Source organism: Pempheris klunzingeri, chromosome 13, assembly GCF_042242105.1.
Source record: "Pempheris klunzingeri isolate RE-2024b chromosome 13, fPemKlu1.hap1, whole genome shotgun sequence".
Taxonomy (NCBI): domain Eukaryota; kingdom Metazoa; phylum Chordata; class Actinopteri; order Acropomatiformes; family Pempheridae; genus Pempheris; species Pempheris klunzingeri.
The window spans coordinates 21,209,861-21,227,460 of record NC_092024.1 but is presented as its reverse complement, the minus strand read 5'-3'; the positions used below and the strand labels follow the sequence as shown (position 1 = coordinate 21,227,460).

General features: G+C 43.3%; 1 protein-coding gene across 1 annotated transcript; it reads right to left on the bottom strand.

Annotated features, from left to right (window-relative positions):
- Window positions 1-142: 142 nt before the first annotated feature.
- znf106a (zinc finger protein 106a) lies at window positions 143-17,564 on the bottom strand. Its single transcript, XM_070841793.1, has 22 exons — window positions 17,489-17,564; window positions 15,259-15,341; window positions 14,798-14,859; window positions 12,953-13,147; window positions 9,849-11,741; window positions 9,277-9,739; window positions 9,040-9,109; window positions 8,626-8,780; window positions 8,324-8,384; window positions 7,733-8,032; window positions 6,509-7,307; window positions 6,260-6,309; window positions 4,946-5,091; window positions 4,689-4,823; window positions 4,393-4,509; window positions 3,742-3,933; window positions 3,397-3,459; window positions 3,152-3,271; window positions 2,953-3,024; window positions 2,766-2,837; window positions 1,909-2,055; window positions 143-1,801 (listed from the first exon to the last, which is right to left on the bottom strand). Exons 2-22 carry the CDS (start codon window positions 15,310-15,312, stop codon window positions 1,745-1,747), a joined length of 5,223 nt encoding a protein of 1,740 aa, XP_070697894.1. The 5' UTR covers window positions 15,313-15,341; window positions 17,489-17,564; the 3' UTR covers window positions 143-1,744.
- Window positions 17,565-17,600: the final 36 nt, after the last annotated feature.

Below are 17,600 nucleotides of genomic sequence, written 5' to 3'. Positions count from 1 at the left end.
CGTTACCAGTAGATTTGATGTGAAATTGTAGTATTTTTGGCCTTAAAATGTGCTTCGTCTTTCAGAATTCAGACACATAATTCATTTAAAATCACATAAATCAGCATATAAATCACAAACACCATATAGAGGACAAAGGAAATTATAATGTTGCAACATTTTTTTATTATTAACAATGTTTTAGATTGCACTTTCTTAAAAAATATCTCTTCACAACTTTGATAACAACTGAAAAACTTGAAGAAACTCAGGAATGCCAGGTAAGAGGTGAACTGCACGCTTTCCTCGGTCATTAGTAACGAGCGGATGAGGCGCGTTTGGAAGACGGCGGCTGTGAGAACGAATCCTCCAAAGAGGGCACAACCAAGAGAGCTGTAACCACACAAAAGTCTGCCAAAGGGAGCATCGGCTGGGCTTTCACACTGGTTAAAATTGGTTGAATATGCCTTTAAAAGTGGCTTTGTGTGACCAACTTGCCTGTTTTTAGAGGGTGAGGTATGGCATGGGAGATGAATCATTAATTCTTCCCTTCAAGCTCTTCCATCAAACACCTCCTCAAAACATCCTTCACCTCCACACTTCATTAGAAAACTACCCTCACTGTGGAAAATACAGCTCTGGTGCTCCAAATATAAAATAAATTCCAAAAAAAACAACATCTCCAAGGAGGAAAGAGGTCACAGAAACAGTACTACACACTCACTCATGGAAAACAGGCTCCACCAAAGAGTTAAACCTCTCTGTCGACACTTAGGAAGAATAAACCCACACAGATAAACTCACATAGGAACACACACACACACACACACACACACAACACCATCGCCATCATCACAGTCATCACCACCACGTCTTGGTTCTGTTATCACTGCAAATTTAAATTATTAAATGGCAACCTCAGGCCAAGTCACACAACACTGCACCAAAGTCCCTCAACTCTTAAATATCACTGAGCAACAAAAAAAGAAAAAAGTTAAAGTTAAGTTACTCTGCTAACAAAAAAGAACGATTGTTAGAAACTGGGTTTTTCTATTTAAGAATAAAAACCAAACCAAAACTAAATGAAATGTGTCACTTCAATGAAACTTCTTCAAAACAAATAGTCACACCGTTGAACTAAAACACGGCCTGGAGACACATTTACTTCCTGAAAACTTCAAATCACTCATTAAGGTTACTTTGAGTGAATAATGGCAACTTAGGTAAAGAAAAGAAAATAGAGATATAGGTTGCTCAACATGACACATCACAACTGCACATCAACAATAAAAACATCTCTTAGCCCATGCCATATTGTAGCCAACACATCCGGAAGATGACTGTAGGTTTCTGTTGAAATGTCAACAGAAAAGCGTAACAAACGTCCCCCCCGATACTGGCAACGCTGGAGTTTCTTCAAAAAACAAAAGTCACGTGTTTCTTTGTCTTACTTTGGTCAGTGAAAAGAGGAACTGCAGTGGTCAGACAGAGAGAGGAAGGCGCGTTTTGTAGAATGTAAAAAAAAAAACATACACCGGCACAACCAACCCTCCTTTGATGACTGTATTATGGTTGGATTCCAACACCGAACATAAAGGATGGAGTCGTCAGACGCCACTCATCAGGCTCGACAGGAGCGCTGCTAAGTTAAGTGGGTCCCAAGAACATCCCCCCCAATATGGGAGGTTAACAGGAGAAGGGGGGGGTAAAGATAGCAGGAAGGGGAAGAGGGCTCAGGGAGAAACCATGTTCCCACCAGCAGCCCTTAAGGCTCCAGTTCACCCTCCTCCTCTGCATGTTTCTGCATGTGCACCAGCATCCCCTGCAACACATGAAGAAATATCCTCCAAATCAAGTTCACGAACCTCAGCGCACTCCTCCGCTTACAAGACGATAAAGCGTTTGTGGCATAAAAAACAGTTTCTATACCTGCTTGGAGCTGTTGCGTGCACAGAAAAACTCTTCACAGTTTTCCCAGCGGCACTTGACTGTCTGGAGGTTGCTTCTGGTGTGGTCACTGACGAGGTGGTGCCGCAGATGCTCCATCATCCCGAACACCAGCGAACAGCCGTGCCACTGCCGACACAAGACGCCTTTAATCACACTGAGGTGGTCTGCACAGCTTTGTTTTTGATGCTCAGCACTTTATTTGGGTTTTAAACAGACATGACAACCTTGAACAACAGGCAACGGCAGGAACAGAGAAAAGAACTTAACTCATACATTTAATAAAAACATCAAAATAGTACAAACTAAATAATTACGTTTACATAAAGGGGGCAGGGGGGTGCGGGGCTCTATCACTGTGAAACATGAGTTAGGACTGTGAGAGGTTACTGGACATTTAATGTGACTACAGTTCCTGTTCCAGTTAAAGCTGGTTATTAATCCTGAAAGGTAGATTTCTCATAAGCTGCTATAATTCTACAAAGATGAGAGAATCAAACATGTGCAGTCTGGGGGGCTCAAGGTGCATCAAAAAGTTATTCAAATAAGGTAAAAGGTCACTTTTTGGCTGGACTGGTCACAAACTGTGGACTACAGGGATGCCCACACTGAAAAATGATGAACAGGGTTGTTAAGACCCTCAGAAGCACAAAATAAATTCAAAAAAACTGATACCTTGTATTTTCTTAATTTCTCCTGTTCTAGTCACCTAAATGCACTGACACACTCCACCTCCACGACCCGTGGCGTAAGTGAATCTTTCCTCGTCTTATTAATCGCTCTTGACCCCTCAAATGATCCATTCACCTCTGATCTCCGCTCCCCGGCCCTCATCTTACCCTGCAGCGGTAGTTCTGCATCAGGTTCAGCTTGACGGCCTGCACGCTGCCATCGTAACAGCCGGTGTAGATCTGAAACACAAGATTAACACAAATATTATCATTGCTTATATTCATTTGGAAGGGAACATTCAGTACTTAAAAGGTGTATTCAGTATCGTGTATTGTGAATAATGAGGTCTCTCACCATGTTCTTGTGGATAGCCATACACATCACCATGTCCTTGTGTCCACCGTAGACCTGCAGCTGGTCGTGACACTGTGAGGGGAATAAAGACACAAGTTATCAACACAAAACAGCTTTCATACCCAAAAGTGAAACAAGAAAACTGAACCTGAGTGGCTAAAAGCATTTAAAGAGAGACTTAAGGCCTAAGGATGCAGACCTGTAGATCGTAGACGCGGACCAGTTTGTCCAGACAGGCGGTCACCATCACCTTCCCCAGGATGGCCACTACAGTAACAGCATGACTGTGGCCCTTATAGACCCGCACCAGCTCTCCTGTCTGTAGGAGAAAATACAGTTTCTCAATGATTCGTGATGTAGCTCCATGTTGTTTATGGCTTCTCTTACTTTTTTAATTAAATTTTCAAGGGAAGAACCAGACTAGAGCCAAACAGGAAGACTCACATGGATGTTGTGTGCGTAGACACACTGATCACTGGAGCCGCTAAACACCAGGTCATTGACCACCTGAGAGAGAGAGAGAGAGCAGAGACACAGTGAGGAATGAAAGTCACAAAAAAAGAAACATAAAATGTAAAAGAGACTAAAGACTCAAAACAGAAGTAAATATTCAATTATAATCACAGGTAACACACTGAATTTCTTTCCTCAATCTCAGCAGAACGCAAAATGTAATTTTTTCTAAATTTCTGTCCTTGTTCCTTTGCTTTTCTGTGTTTTCCCAATACGTTTTATGCCTTCAGTGAAATTCGCTCCAACAGTCATGAAGTCTCATGAGCCTCCACTTACCTTCATGCAGAGCACGGTTTTGGTGTGTCCCTCCAGTGTGCGCAGCAGCAGTCCATTCTTGGCGTCTCTCACGCTGATGGTGCTGTCGTAGGAGCCGACCAGCAGGAGCCTCCGGGCCCCCTCCTGCGAGGAGGCCAGACAGCTCACGGCCCGCGGCCCGTGGCACTCGAACACATCCATCTGCTTGTTTGTCTGGACAAATAATGGCAAAATAAAAATGACAGCCTTTGGATGGAGACGGTCTGTTTATGCTCACAAACCCACATAAGACAAAGTAAAGCAGCAAATCTTCATATTTAACAAGCTGTTTAAATGTTTAGCATTTCTGCTTGGAAAATTAACCAGTTGTAAAAAAGTTGTTGAAAAGTTGCTGATTAATTTTCTGTCAGTCAATTATTCAAGTAATTGACTAATTGCTGCAGCCCTAGTTTGTATTAAAGATTATTATTATATATTATTGTATTACTTAGAAGGTGTGACCCAAACACTAAAGTCACAGCATAACAAAAACAAACTAGCCGATCATGGCAGCAGTAGACCAGCAACTCAAACTGTGTTATACGAGGTAAAATTACTGTATTTGTCAGTGGAGTTTGGCATCTTTGAGGAGAGTAATGTAACGGCTGTTTTATGTTTTTATGCATCTCTCACCTTAAGGTTAAAGGTCACCACCGTGCCATTTGCCAGACCGGCGTACAAAATCTTCCAGCGGCTGTGGAGGCAGAGGACTCTGTCTGGAAGAGAGAACTGCTGCTCAAGTTCTCGTGTCTGTGGACATGAAGGAACAACAGCTGAGAGTCCAGAAATGATTCAGGAGAACTCAAACACACAGGATATGTTTTTCTTATGCTCAGGTGGTCACAGGAATGATTTATTCTCTGACTACGGAGAAGATAATCATTAATCTGATTAATCGGTAAAAGATGATTTCTGATTTCTGCATTTACCTTGAGACTGTAGCAGCGGATGGTCTGATCACTGGAACCAGAGTAAAGGCGATGATGCAGGCAGGGAGCGGCGGACACCAACAGGCAGCTCACTTTGGAGCTGTGACCCTCAAACACACCCACACATTTATGACTCTGCAACAATAAAAAAAAAAGTGTTCGGTTGCATTCACAGAGAATACGTATGAACACAGTTAGTCACAACCAAAAGCTCCTGATGTCCTGACAAACAGCAGCAGAAATTCATCCACACCCACCACAAGGTCGAAGGCTTTGACGGTCCGGTCTCCAGAGCACGTGTACAGCAGCCCATTGTGGATCTGCATGGCGTTCACGGCCTCCTGGTGGCCCTCGAACACACCCTCGGTGGGCAAATCATCCTCACCGTGGTCAGATGATGCATCTGTGTCACACCAAATACACAAAAACACATTAGCATCAATTTAAACAGCTTAAATGACAACAAACTATTCAAAGGGTAATAAGGTTGGTTTCTTTTTCTCTAAACTCTCCAGATTGTAATCTGCTTTAAAAGGTAGAGAAAATTTCATTTTCCCCTCAATTTTCCACATAAAAAACCCTCAAACATACAGGATCTAGTTTATATGAGTGTCATTTTGGTCATCAAAGTACATAATTTAACAAATGTCCTTGATCAAAGTGATTTTGGATTATTTTCTCTCGATGTTGGCGAGAGAGTAAACATTTAAATGAAGGTTAGACCAGCGATCACTGTGCTTCAGGTTAAATATACACATTCTGAGAAAGTAGCGTCCCTTCATCCACACACTCAATCAGGCGTCACTAAAAGTCTCCCAACAGCTCTATGAATATCTTGCCCATAAAAAGTCATTTGGGAACGTCAGAGTCTATTTTAACCTGGACAGGGAGCATGACGTTTCTAATTCAGGCTCCTCTGAACGTGGTTTGATTTAATGTTTCGTTCAGATCACGACAGTGGGTCAAATCTCTCTGTACTGATCAGTCACGGTGCTCCGCCATCACTGCAAAATTATCTTCATTGTCAAGAAAAATGCTAAAAAGAAATAATGTGATGAGAAAAAAAAACTTCAAATATAATACGACTGATACTATACTATAATATATATAATAATATTAATACTATAATACTACTACTTTATTTATAATACAGTATACAATAGAAACACCTTTAGAAATGTAAGATTACCCATAAGTGCACTTGAAGCAGGAAGTTAAAGGAAATCAATCATAAAATAACTTATGGTGCCAAATGACCCCCTTAGAGGTGCTTCAGCTGTCATATAGCTTCATAAATGCCCTTCTCCTACATGTTTCCAGTGTAAGACTGGAAGGGAGGCTGTGTCTGATCATCACTGTAACCCTGTGAAAGCTGAAGTCCGATATGCACACCTATTTCACAGTGACTGGCCAGCTGTGTGGAGGCGAGAAAGCTGGATTTGTATTTCTCTCTCTAGCTCTCTTTTTGCATTTCCGTCACTGTCGACAGTCATGACATTTTTTGATTCCACTTTCCAGTGTGGCTGTTACCTGCTCTCATAGCATGACCGACTCTGCAGAGATGAACATACCTGATGAGTTCTTTGTTATCTTGGGTAATGTGATGGTTATCTGCACGTCACTGTGGGGAGAAAAAGTGGAAATGATGAGTGATTTTCAAAGGTAGTAACTGGTCTTAAGCACAGCTCAGAGTACATGAGTAACATTTTTAAAGAATTATTTCTAGAAGTTTAATGCTTTGTAAAGTAAGCTCCAAAACTACATTCAACTTCATGCAACTTCACCTTTACTGAACTGTCAGGGTGAACAGCAAGTCTCACCTCTCAGAGGATTTACATATATCCATGTCACTGGTGGAGGTGACCTCGTTGCAGGCCAGGCTCTGTGGCTCAGGTCTGGACGAGTCTGGGATGTGGGGCTGCTGGCAGACTGCGGTGACCTCCATGCTTTCTTCTGAATCAAAGTTCACTGTAAGTTCGGCTGAGGCCTCCTGGAGAAGATCCACTGTGTATTTGGGGGACTTGAGGTCAACTTTTTCATTTTTGATGGCTGGAAACGGCAGCTTAGAGGCGTCCTCTGGAGGCCCCTCCATTTTCACGTCCCCCTCTCTATCTTCTGACGGCTGGGTAGAGGTACTGACCTGGGAGCTTCCACTGGGTCTCCTGCGTGGTCGAGGCCACCTTGGCCTCAAGGCTTCTCCATCTAGCTCTGTGTCACTGCTCTCAGGCTGCTCTGTCCCTTGAGCCTTCTTCAACACCTTCCTCTTCTTCAGCTTCCTTACACGCTTTCCGCTCCTCAGTTCAGATGGAGAGGTGGGTAGATTAAGGACTGCGGGGACAGCGGGGGGCTCAAAGAACGGTGTGGCTGCACAGTCAACAACACTCCCCTCTTCAGAGTTCCTCCTGCTGGCTGAGAGAAGCTTTATGGAGGTTTTGGAGTTGGGCAAAGAGGCGAGAGTGTTCTTCCCTGCCTGTGTGGCCTTTTCAGTTGTCTCAACCAGCCCTGACAAGCTCTCTTTGCAGTCTGCAGGCTCATCAAAGTTCTCCCAATGGTGTTCTGTGTTGGTTTGGTACAGCTCAGGCTTTCTTTCAGGAGAAGGTTGGAAATAAGGGGCAGGATCTGCAAGAGTTTCAAATGCACACGGATCAGTTCACTGCAAATTTAACTGACACTAAACACTGAATAGGAATTGTACATTTTCATCATCAGGCCTGTAAAACCCATGATTATCTATGACCACATTTATTAGATGCAGAATATCAGATGAACATTTGACGTTTCTTATGATCCAGGAGGAGAAAGTCTTGACAGAGGTATGTATTTTTAAAGTTTAAAGACCAATGGCATAGGGTTATGGTAACCTTTAAGGTCTAACATGCTAAATTAATTCCTGCTTTCATAAGTCCTGAAAATGAGCAATTTCCTTTTTTTTAGATACATTAGAGTCAGCAATGTTTACATCCATCTTTGCTAGATAGCAGTCTTCAGTTTTACTGTCTAAGTAATAACATAAACATAACATAAACCGTACTAAATGATGTTACCTGGTGAAGGGACAGGCAGCTCTGGAGTGGTGCTGTGAGCACAGTGGGTTATATTGTCCACAGAATCCAGCTCTGAGCTGACATGGACAGGAGACTGAGGCTCCTGCTTGATGACTACAGGTGTGAAAGGAAGACTGGAAGAAGGGGGGGAAGCACGCTCGGCAGGAGGACTTGGACTAGGAGCCGCAGCAGCGTCCGTAACAGAGGAGAGCGTAACGGAGGACGGCATGTGTGGCTCAACATCGACTGATTCCACCATTTCTTCTTTCAGCATGACCTGAGGCGTTTCCTCCATACTACCTGGAGAAAGATAACACCACAAAGACCTCATTCCACTGTTCATCTTGGTGTCAGTTATATTCATTACTCTCATCATAAGCTGCTTCTGAAAGGAGCCTAAAATACTGTACGTGTGGTGTGCTGTGTTCAAATAGTTCTAATAGGTTGGTTTCTGTAGTTAGTCATAATCGTCGTGGTATGCAAATGTTGTCACATTTAATTTTGAACCTCAAATGTTGTCAGTGGCAGTAAAAGTTACCATTTAATGCATTTAACAAAACATTCCATGTGTTTCACACCATGACATCTTACCTTGCATCCCTTTTAGTAGCTCAATGCGCTTGTTTCTCAGTGTGCTCATCTCTCCAGTCATCTGAGTAACAAAAAGTCACACAAGAGCCACCAGAAAGTGAATATTTCTGCTTGTAAGTGTGTAATATACATGCTTGGGTGATTACTGATTAAGGACCTAGTAGCTTCAATACCTCAACAATAGAAATAATCATGTGGCTGGCAAAGACATACACACCAACCTTCTCTCGTGGATTAAAAATGACAAGTAAAGTTTAGGCATGCAGGTGCTTTTAGGACCCCCCCCCCCCAACTCTTTTTACCTGCTGTTTAACCACCATGAGACGCTGCACCTCCATGTAGGCGGCCTCCAGTGCAGCCCGGGCCTGGATCAGGCTGGTGTCCACAGTCTGCAGGGAGCGACTCAGCTCTTCCTCCCGCAGAGACACAGCCAGCAGCTGGTCAATCTGTAATCGCTCTGCACAGAGCCAAACACACACTTATGAGCCATCAGAGGCTTGGCACAAGATAGAAGATAACGGAGTTTCATGTAGTCTTTGTAATGTTACGATCGTTTTAGCCTGTCTGCCAACGTATTACTCTAAAGCTTAAATGATGATTGAAGCAGTCAAATCATTCAACTAAAATCATTCAATTAAAATAGTATCCGTAAAATGATGCAGTATATATCACATATCCATGACTTTGTTATTGCAAGACAACTGGTAGACACCCACCTTTTTTGGATTTGACCTTCCTTCTTTTGCTATTGTGTTCTAAGCAAGACGTCTCTGCACTTGGAGCATCCTACCAGGGAGAGAAAAAGGGTCACATTCAGCTTGTTCGCATTTAGGTAGGCACAAATCAGATAGTTGGTGACGGACTGTTTTTTAAAACAACACTAGCATTGCATTATACCATTTCCAGGCCAGTGGTGGACAGTTTTGAGTATCAAAATTGTTTCCTTTACTCACCCCAGCTGCTCTTCGCCTCTTTCCTGTTCCCTGGCCGTCGTACTGCTCTGTTCCCGAGCTGCTGTCCCCAAGCAATGAATCGGACCGCTGGAGGGCCTTCACCGTGGACGACGTTAGCTTGTCCGGCTCCTTCTGTGCTTTACCCTCATACTGTCCAAGCATCTGCTCCACCTCCTGGTTGCCTTTGTTCCCTTGAGCAATTATGGGACTGGGAGAAACAGAGGATCCCTGCTGCTCTGACCTGAGGTCTTCTCTTTGAGCTGTCTCCTTTGATATGAGAGATGGAAACAGGGAGTGAGTGGATGCAGGGGCAATGCTGCTCTCCGATAAAGAGCGTTTTCGGGAGGCCCCCAGGGCGGAGATGTCCGTCAACGACTCCCACTGGAAACCCTCCAGCAGAGGAATGTCGTCTTCCTCCTGGCTCTGGTCCTCCTGTTCGCATGGCACCATCTCGATGCCAAACCTGGAGGACAGTAGACAGAAAGGATCGAACGTGAGCTTCAAACTGCTATCAACAATAACACTGAAGGAAAGTATCACTGCAAACTCTAAATGTAAGATCTAAATTTCACCTTGGCATGCCTTTTCCTTTGTCTTGCTTCTTCCTGACCTCCTGATACACCTGTTCCCAGTTCACATTGCGTCGGGACCCAGAGGAGCTGATGAGCTGCCGCACAGTTGGTTTGAGCCCTGAGTCCTTTTCTGTGTCACTTCTCCGCGACTCACTCAGGTTTCGCACCCGCCTGGCGATGTTCAGGTTAGGCTCGTGGCTACCTGTTTTGCTCTTGGAGCTGATGTGTTTGGTCAGGTCACGTTTTAAGACGGGAGGCAGGTCAAGTTTGGACAGACTTGACGTGTTTGACCCTGAGACCGTCTGTGCTTCACCACTTCTGGAGGTGTCACTCTCAGAGCTCTGTCCTGCCTCAACAGCCTGCATGGATTCATCTGGGCATCTTTCCATCTCCACTGTCTTCCTGTTCTCCTCATCTCCCCTGCTGGAGGCTGCAGGCTCTGAGCTCTCCATGGTAGAAGTGCTAACTTGCAATGACTGGAGAAACTGGCTGCTGTCTGAAGATTGCAGTGCAGGCTTTTCTGGCCTGACTGAGGCAGGTAACTGTGGGTTAGCTGCATTCTGCCTACAGCTGTTTTCTTTGTTCACTCCAGTTTGACTCTGTACGTCACCCCTCTGCTGCTCCTCAACAATGTGCAGTGCCATTTCCATCCTATTGTTTCTAGAGCTATCCAAAGAGCCCCTCTTCTCTAACACCATCTGTCCGGCTTTATTGAAACTTTCTGGGAGCTTCCCCTCTTGCCCTGATTGAAGGGGCCCACTGGGTGGAACCTGGAGTCCTCTTTGATTTGCGGCTGATTTTGATTGTGCATGCGCTTCACTTGAGGCCTTACTGTGTTGGGCTCCACTTTTGAGACCGAAACTCGAGGATATCATCCGATTTTTATGTGGTAATGGCTTATTTGCCTTCTGATTGGAAGGACCGGATGAGGAGTTCTGGTGGCCATCTCTCTGAGCACTGCTACTTCTACTCCTCTCTTTGGGTTTGGCTGTGGGGTTTATTTTATGCTTCTTGTTCTCTTCCACAATTTGTCCACTTGAAGTCAACTGCCCTGGTTTCTTTTCAGGTCCGGACTGCCTGTTAAAGGCACTAGTTTCTGGTGCCTTGTCTAGTTTCTGGGGTTTGGGGACTTTGGGGTACTTCTCTAATGAGTTTGGGTTGGCATCCTTATGGGGTATTGATTCAAAACCCTTTGCGACTGGATAGGGTGACCAGCGACAGGCTTTGTCCAGCTTTGGATTGCTACCAAAGGTCTTAGATGTCTTACTACCATTAAGCTCAGGTTCTGCTGTTTGTCCCTCCCCATTCTTTAGCCTATCACCATGCTGATCTGCCTGGTCATTGGCTGTGTTTTGAAACTGGTTTAAAGCCTGGGCAAAGACACAAGGTGGAGGTGGATACATAGAAGACGGCCCCACAAGGCTCAGGGGTCGGCTCTTTTGTGGGTGCTGGGAAATATTGTTTCGGCCATAGACTCCGTGACTACTGCCCCCATTGCTGAGCCAGGGCAGACGATTTCGGTGATTTCCTGAAAACGCACCCTGATCCCACTGCTTGTTGCCCCAACCATCCTGGCTATGGAAGCCTCCACCAACAAACTGTTCAGGCGCCCATTTGTGAAAGTTGGGAGGCTCCTGAGCGTGCCAGGTGGCGCTCTTTCCCTGTTTACTGTGGTGCCAGGGTCGTGGCTCCTTTGCTCCAGCATTATATTGGTTGCCCCCATACCAAGAACTGTGCTGACTGGGTCCATTGTACCCTCGTGACGAGTGCTTCCAGGCACAGTCCAGTCGGTAACGCTCCTTAGCTTCCTTTAATCTCTGCTGAAACTCGTCCTTTCTCCTACGATCTTCTTCTTCTTGTGCCAACTTTGCAGCGGCAGCCTCCTTCTCTTTTCTAAAAGCAAAAGGCAGATATGAAAATAGATATGTGCGTAATCTCTTAACTTCCGTATGTGAAAGTGCTCACTTGTAGTAATAAACAGACAGAAATTCTCACCTGATTCTGCTATTAAGTTTTAGTGCCCTTAAGTTTTTTGTTTTGCTTTTCCAGCCTGTAACTTTACTGTTTGGTTGCAGCTAAAGCAGACAGCTGTTATCATGAATGAATGCAGAGTGTAAAAAGGCAATTATTGGCAAGAAAGTTTGCCATAAAAGGAGATATATATTGTCAAAGTTCTGGGACACTGTGTGAAAATCATTCTGTCAGATACACTGGAATCTGTCTGCCTGGTAATAGCATCAATTGCAGCGCTGCTGTCAGATGTCGAGGATAATTCACAGTGTGACCTACAGAACCGACCAGCAGAGGGAAAGGATCTGGCATGTGACAAGCCGACAGCTGAATGCCAGTTTTTGCCTTCAACAGTCTTGACATATGTTTGTCTCCTACAACCACAACTATATATCAAAGGAAAATTTACACAATTTATTCAAAACTGCAGAGCGTCCCAGGATTGGAGCGAGGGTTTTTGGATGTGTTTTACTATTTCTAGGGGGCAGTAAACTTAAAGGCAGCATGTGTCTGAACTTTGTGTGTGCAGTCATGCTTTTTTTTAGGTTGCGGACCTGACATTCGACTCCAGCCTGAGCTCAACTTGAGGCAATAGCTAAAACAGGCCTGTGAGCACCACGGAGCAAAATGTGACTATACATGGCGTATGTACAAACAAACGAGAGCTTGTTAGCTATCACTTACTTTTACATTTGTGATTAAATCATAAAAACATTAAAAATGTTTGCTGGTGTTGAACAGTTAATCAAAGAAATACTGTAATGGAAATATTGCCCACTGGACGTGAGTTTTATGAACTGCAATATTTCTTTTAGGACCTGGAAAACTGATAAAACGCTGTGCTGACAAATGTGGAGTGTGTTTTGTTTTCCTAAAAACATCCCAAAAACCATTTTTTTCTCATATTTGCAACACAAACAATTTAATAAAATTTATGTTTTCATCAATAAATAAGCCTTAGGCAACTTTTTTTACTTAACTTTTTATAAATACTATAACAGCATTTTTGTTTTTGTTGTTAAATTAACACCACTGACTATTATTCCCCCACCTCTAAAGATAATAAAAAGGGGTCAATAGCACGACTGTCTTACCTGATCTGTTCTTTTCTCTTCTCAATCAGATCCACCAAAGCCTGGTCGAAGTAGTCCTCGTCACGGTCGTGCCCCGGATGCTTTTGTTCTGCAGCCTCCACATTCTGCTTGTGTGTGGGACTGGAAATGTGGCTGGCATAATCTGTCAGGCTCACCACTGTTACTTTGCACACTCTGCACTCGTGTCCACAGTCCCTGGGGAGGGAAGGTGAGAGCGGGCGTTCAATCGTTCCTTCAGGCATTGTTGTGATCTAGTCTGGATCGGTTTCTTTGCCTGCAGAGCCACCAACAGCGTTCTCTGGCTCTACTTTCGATTACTTCAAAGTCAAAATAAAATTAGGAAAGGAGAATACTCAACAATCCTTAAAAAATAACTTGTCCAAATTCTCTATCTGTCACAGATCAGGAGGTAGCTAACTTGTAATTTTCACTCGTTTAAAAAAAGTTAAAATCTTTATCTTCCTGATCTTGTTGTTCCTTTCTTCAGCAGGCCATAGGTGGCAGGGCGCGGGCAGGAGGAGCAGCCAGGCGGGACCCAGACAGCATGCTAATGTAGCTGTTTATGTCCAGCCACCACAACCAGCCATGCAGCACAGCACTGGGATGCGTGGAGGGGAGAGAGGCACAGCGCCCTCAGCCTAGTGCGCTTTCATGATGGTGTCCGCTGCGCTCTGAGACTCTACAGTGGGCAACGTCTGTATTTGACTCCACACTCCTCTCTGAGAGCCAGGAGCCACCCCACCCCCTCCAGGCCACCATGTGTTATAGGCCTGAGCATCCTGCTGACCAATCCCAAGAAAAGCCTGTGTAACTGGAGCCTTGTGCAGCTGCTCATCGCCTCCACTTCAAAACCTCTCCCAAGTATGTCATCCTGTGATTCTGATAGGGGCAGTGACTTTGCTGGCTCCTTCTCAGTTTCTTTTTCAAATCTGTGTCATGGTATGCTGCCATTTTGTGACCTCTCGTGCAGTTGGCAAACTCTTTATCAAAGAGATAGGGTTACTTTTTCATTTTGACACGTTATTTATTAGTTGCATTAGTGGGGGAAATGCAACTTGAATTAGTACTGATGAATTTGCTGAAATTGTAATTTAGATGTCAGCAGGGACCTCATATAAAGCCGCACCAAGCTGTAGCTAAAGTTTCCCATTCCTGGACACACTGTTTTCCAAATCACCCTGAACTCTTGTCAAACTTTCCTTTCATGATTAAAAAAAAAGGAACTTCCTGCAAACTGTATATATCAATTTATTAACAAATTGACCTTTGCGCCACTAGTGGATTAAAAGAAGATGCCATCTTTGCATATCAATGTTTGTATGAAATTCTAGTAACGTAGCAACAGCTTCAGCCCTCAATCAGTATTCGCTCCACTCCAGATTCTTCCATCTCAGCGGCAGACCGCATACTTTCTGTAATCTGCATGGGAGTCACAAGATAGCCAGTTGCCTTCTATCGGTCATGCCTGTTGTTCCGGGGAGATTGTGTCTAAATATATGAGCCACAGTTGAGGCAGCTGCCCATATATCCACTTGCCTGATAACTGATGAGCACGTGCCCGTGTGCACACGTGCCACATGACCTACATACGTTTTGGACAAATTTCTTGAAACCAGTAGTTCAGTTAGACATGATGTTCTGAATAAGATGCATTTAGAGTCCAAATTATGATGCTAAATATTTTGCTAGATGTTGTGAACCTGATTACTAATCAGGAAAATGGATTATTAGGGAATCAAAATGTTTCTATATTACTAATTTAAATGTAAATGTTTTAGCATCATGATATATATCTACATGACATCTGTGCATGATGTTTATTTTTGGAGAAACGTAACAACTCACCGGCCTTTCAGCTTCTCCAGCTCGCGGTGGTGAAGCATACTTCTCATGTGCTCATCCATCTCCTGCAGATTCACGATGGAAATAAAGTTTTTCTTTTAGGCATCCATTAGCATGTCAATTTCTTGCAAGTTTCTTTGTTTAGGTGGTGACAGATTATACTTTATTATGGAAAAATTCTACTCCTACTTCTAAGCTGAATGATGAATTGTCCCAAAAATGAAAAGTAACTGTTTTTAGGTCATAGAAAGTTGATATTTTGGAGCTAAGCAAAGAGGGTATTCATAAATAGGTACAATAAACCTACATAAAAAGGTAGACAAACACAGAGTCATCTATCATTTTCATTTTGTCAAAGAACTTCTGTACCACTGTCAAGGCAGCCACAACTCTTGAATGTATCAAATGAAATCATACAGTTTTTACACATCTATAGCATAAATCATGTTTTACGGGTGATTTACCTGCTTGGAGGTGTGGACTGTTTCACAGAGGATGCACTTTCGGTCTCTCGCCATCTTGAAGACGAGTGAAAATCAGCCCATTACTGTCAAAAGAGAGAATTTAATAAAGTAAAAGAGCTCATCAATCACAGCTTACAAGTGACAAAGCAGCAATGTCAGTAAAACCATCCTGAATTATAAATATATGTGGTGTGGTGAGTGTGGTTCAACCTCAGCTGGATAATGTGATGATCAAAAATAACTATGTTCAGAGCTCAAAGCTCATTTTCTCTGAACAACGACATCTAATTATTCATCAACACGCCTCAGTGCTACACCCCAAATGTCAGGACAGAGTTCAACCTGGACGTTGGTCTAATTCCAGCGTGCTGATTGAGCGACTCTGTGGCCAGAAGGCAGCAGAGCTGTGGCAGCACCAGCTATGTCTGGACTTGTTAAATGTCCACAAACAGGGTGGGAAACTAACGCCAGCCACGAGCCAAAGGCCGACGAAATCAAAGGCTGGTGAAGTTACGCCTGTTAGATCTTTTCAGGAAACCACTGACCCAGTGGAGACCCTGTTCTATTCTACATTCATTTTAGAACAACTGGGGATTCTTCCTAATAGCTTTGGTGAGCAAACTAAATCACAAAAAATAAAATAAAATAAACAACAAAAAGCTAAACATGCCTGCCTACTGATTGTTGAATACCTTGAACAGTAAAATCTGAAGTCAGAAAAAGAAAATATCAGTGAGTAGATCCAGAAAAGCATTGCTTCAGAATGAAGAAGGATCAATTACTGATGAGGAAGTAGCTCCAGTAATCGATTCATTCATCTAAGCAATGCTTTGGCTTCATAGTACCTTTTAAGAAACACTGTAATTGGCTGTTAATGAACATAATGTGGTGCTTTTCAAATCTGGATGGTGCCAAAGACCAAAGCGTTATCAAAAAATAGAAACTCTGGCACTCCAACCGTCCTACAGCCAACACCCATCATGGATCTGATGGGGTTATTGATTGGCTAACAACAAGAAAAGAGGTGTAACATTTGATGTGGTAGAAAATGATTGTTACAAGATTACATTTACATTTACAGTAAAAAAAAAACCCACAAATCTCTGAATTCTTATTAATAACTATGTATGAAGATGAAGCCTGGCTTTGGCCTGATGAAAGCTAACGCGGCGACAACTTTTCACACGACTTTTATAACATATTGAGTGACCTTACCCATGGGTAAGGTCTTGAGAGCCCATCTTCCTCATTAGTTAGACCTATAATCTGTTTATAACATCATAATAACTCCATAACTATTTCTATTCACTCCCAAAGCACCAAAGGGCAGCTATTTATAATATTAGAGGGATCCATGGGTCATATTACCTCTCAGCCACTGACTCTCTAAGGGGCAACAGGCAGGACAGAGCAAGACACCAAATTATTGTCTAAAGTCTGATATTTGACTGATATAAGTGGCGGACTGATGGTAAACATGTTAGTGAACAAGCAGGGGACTGTGTGTGTTTAATGTAAGACTGATTTAGAAAATGTTTAATCACCACAGGGCTTGCAGCTTTCTTCTGCGAGCTCCATGCAAAGTTAAATGGAATTAAGAAGATGTTAAACGCAAAATGAACCTTCAGGTTTTAAGATAATTAGCACTGAATGGCGCAGAACCCGGAAAAGACATCAAAAACACGTATTTGTTCAAAGCAGTTCAACAGCTAGCTTGCTAACAGTTGGAGCAGAAGTTAAACATAACAAGTCACGTAACACACAGCACCTGGGGTACATCTGACGTTGTAAAGCCTGCTGCTGCATTAAACCCATCCTCACAGCTGCTTTAATAATAAAAAACACACATTATGACCAACTTAGCCAGCTAGCAAAACGTTTAGGTCCTCGATTGTTGTTAGCCTAGCTGCAGCTAGCTGCTCGGTGCTATCAGAGTGCAAAAACAATCTCCAATAATCAATCAATAATTGGGTCGAGAAGCCAACAAACAGATCTGCAAAACTACAAACTATGACCCATAGTAGAATTAACAGTTACTTGAACTGCTTAGTAAGAGCTATATCCCAGTTAGCTAGTGGGTTAGCAAGCTAGCAATAGCATGCTAGCCAGCGAAACCAACGTTAAACCACTAATGTCGTCACTGATGTACTAAATATGAAAGCGTGAGGGAGTACAGCGAAAACTGGGTGGTTTACTACATTATAAATAGTGAGACATGATCGTTGGCTACCTTTAAGACATCCAAATTTGTGTGGGACTACAATATTTCCTCATCCACCGCTGGAGCTAACAACAACATCCTCCTCCTCGCCCCCAAAATGAACTACAACCCAGGCTGCGTT

Bases quoted from the DNA above. Each gene is read 5' to 3' on its own strand.
- znf106a (XM_070841793.1), bottom strand. From the start codon at position 15,312: ATGGCGAGAGACCGAAAGTGCATCCTCTGTGAAACAGTCCACACCTCC. The intron at 11,742-12,952 runs GTAAGACAGTCG...TTTTGCTTTTAG, and splicing joins AAGAGAAAAGAACAGATCAG to AAAAGAGAAGGAGGCTGCCG. The intron at 3,460-3,741 runs GTAAGTGGAGGC...TCTCTCTCTCAG, and splicing joins AAACCGTGCTCTGCATGAAG to GTGGTCAATGACCTGGTGTT.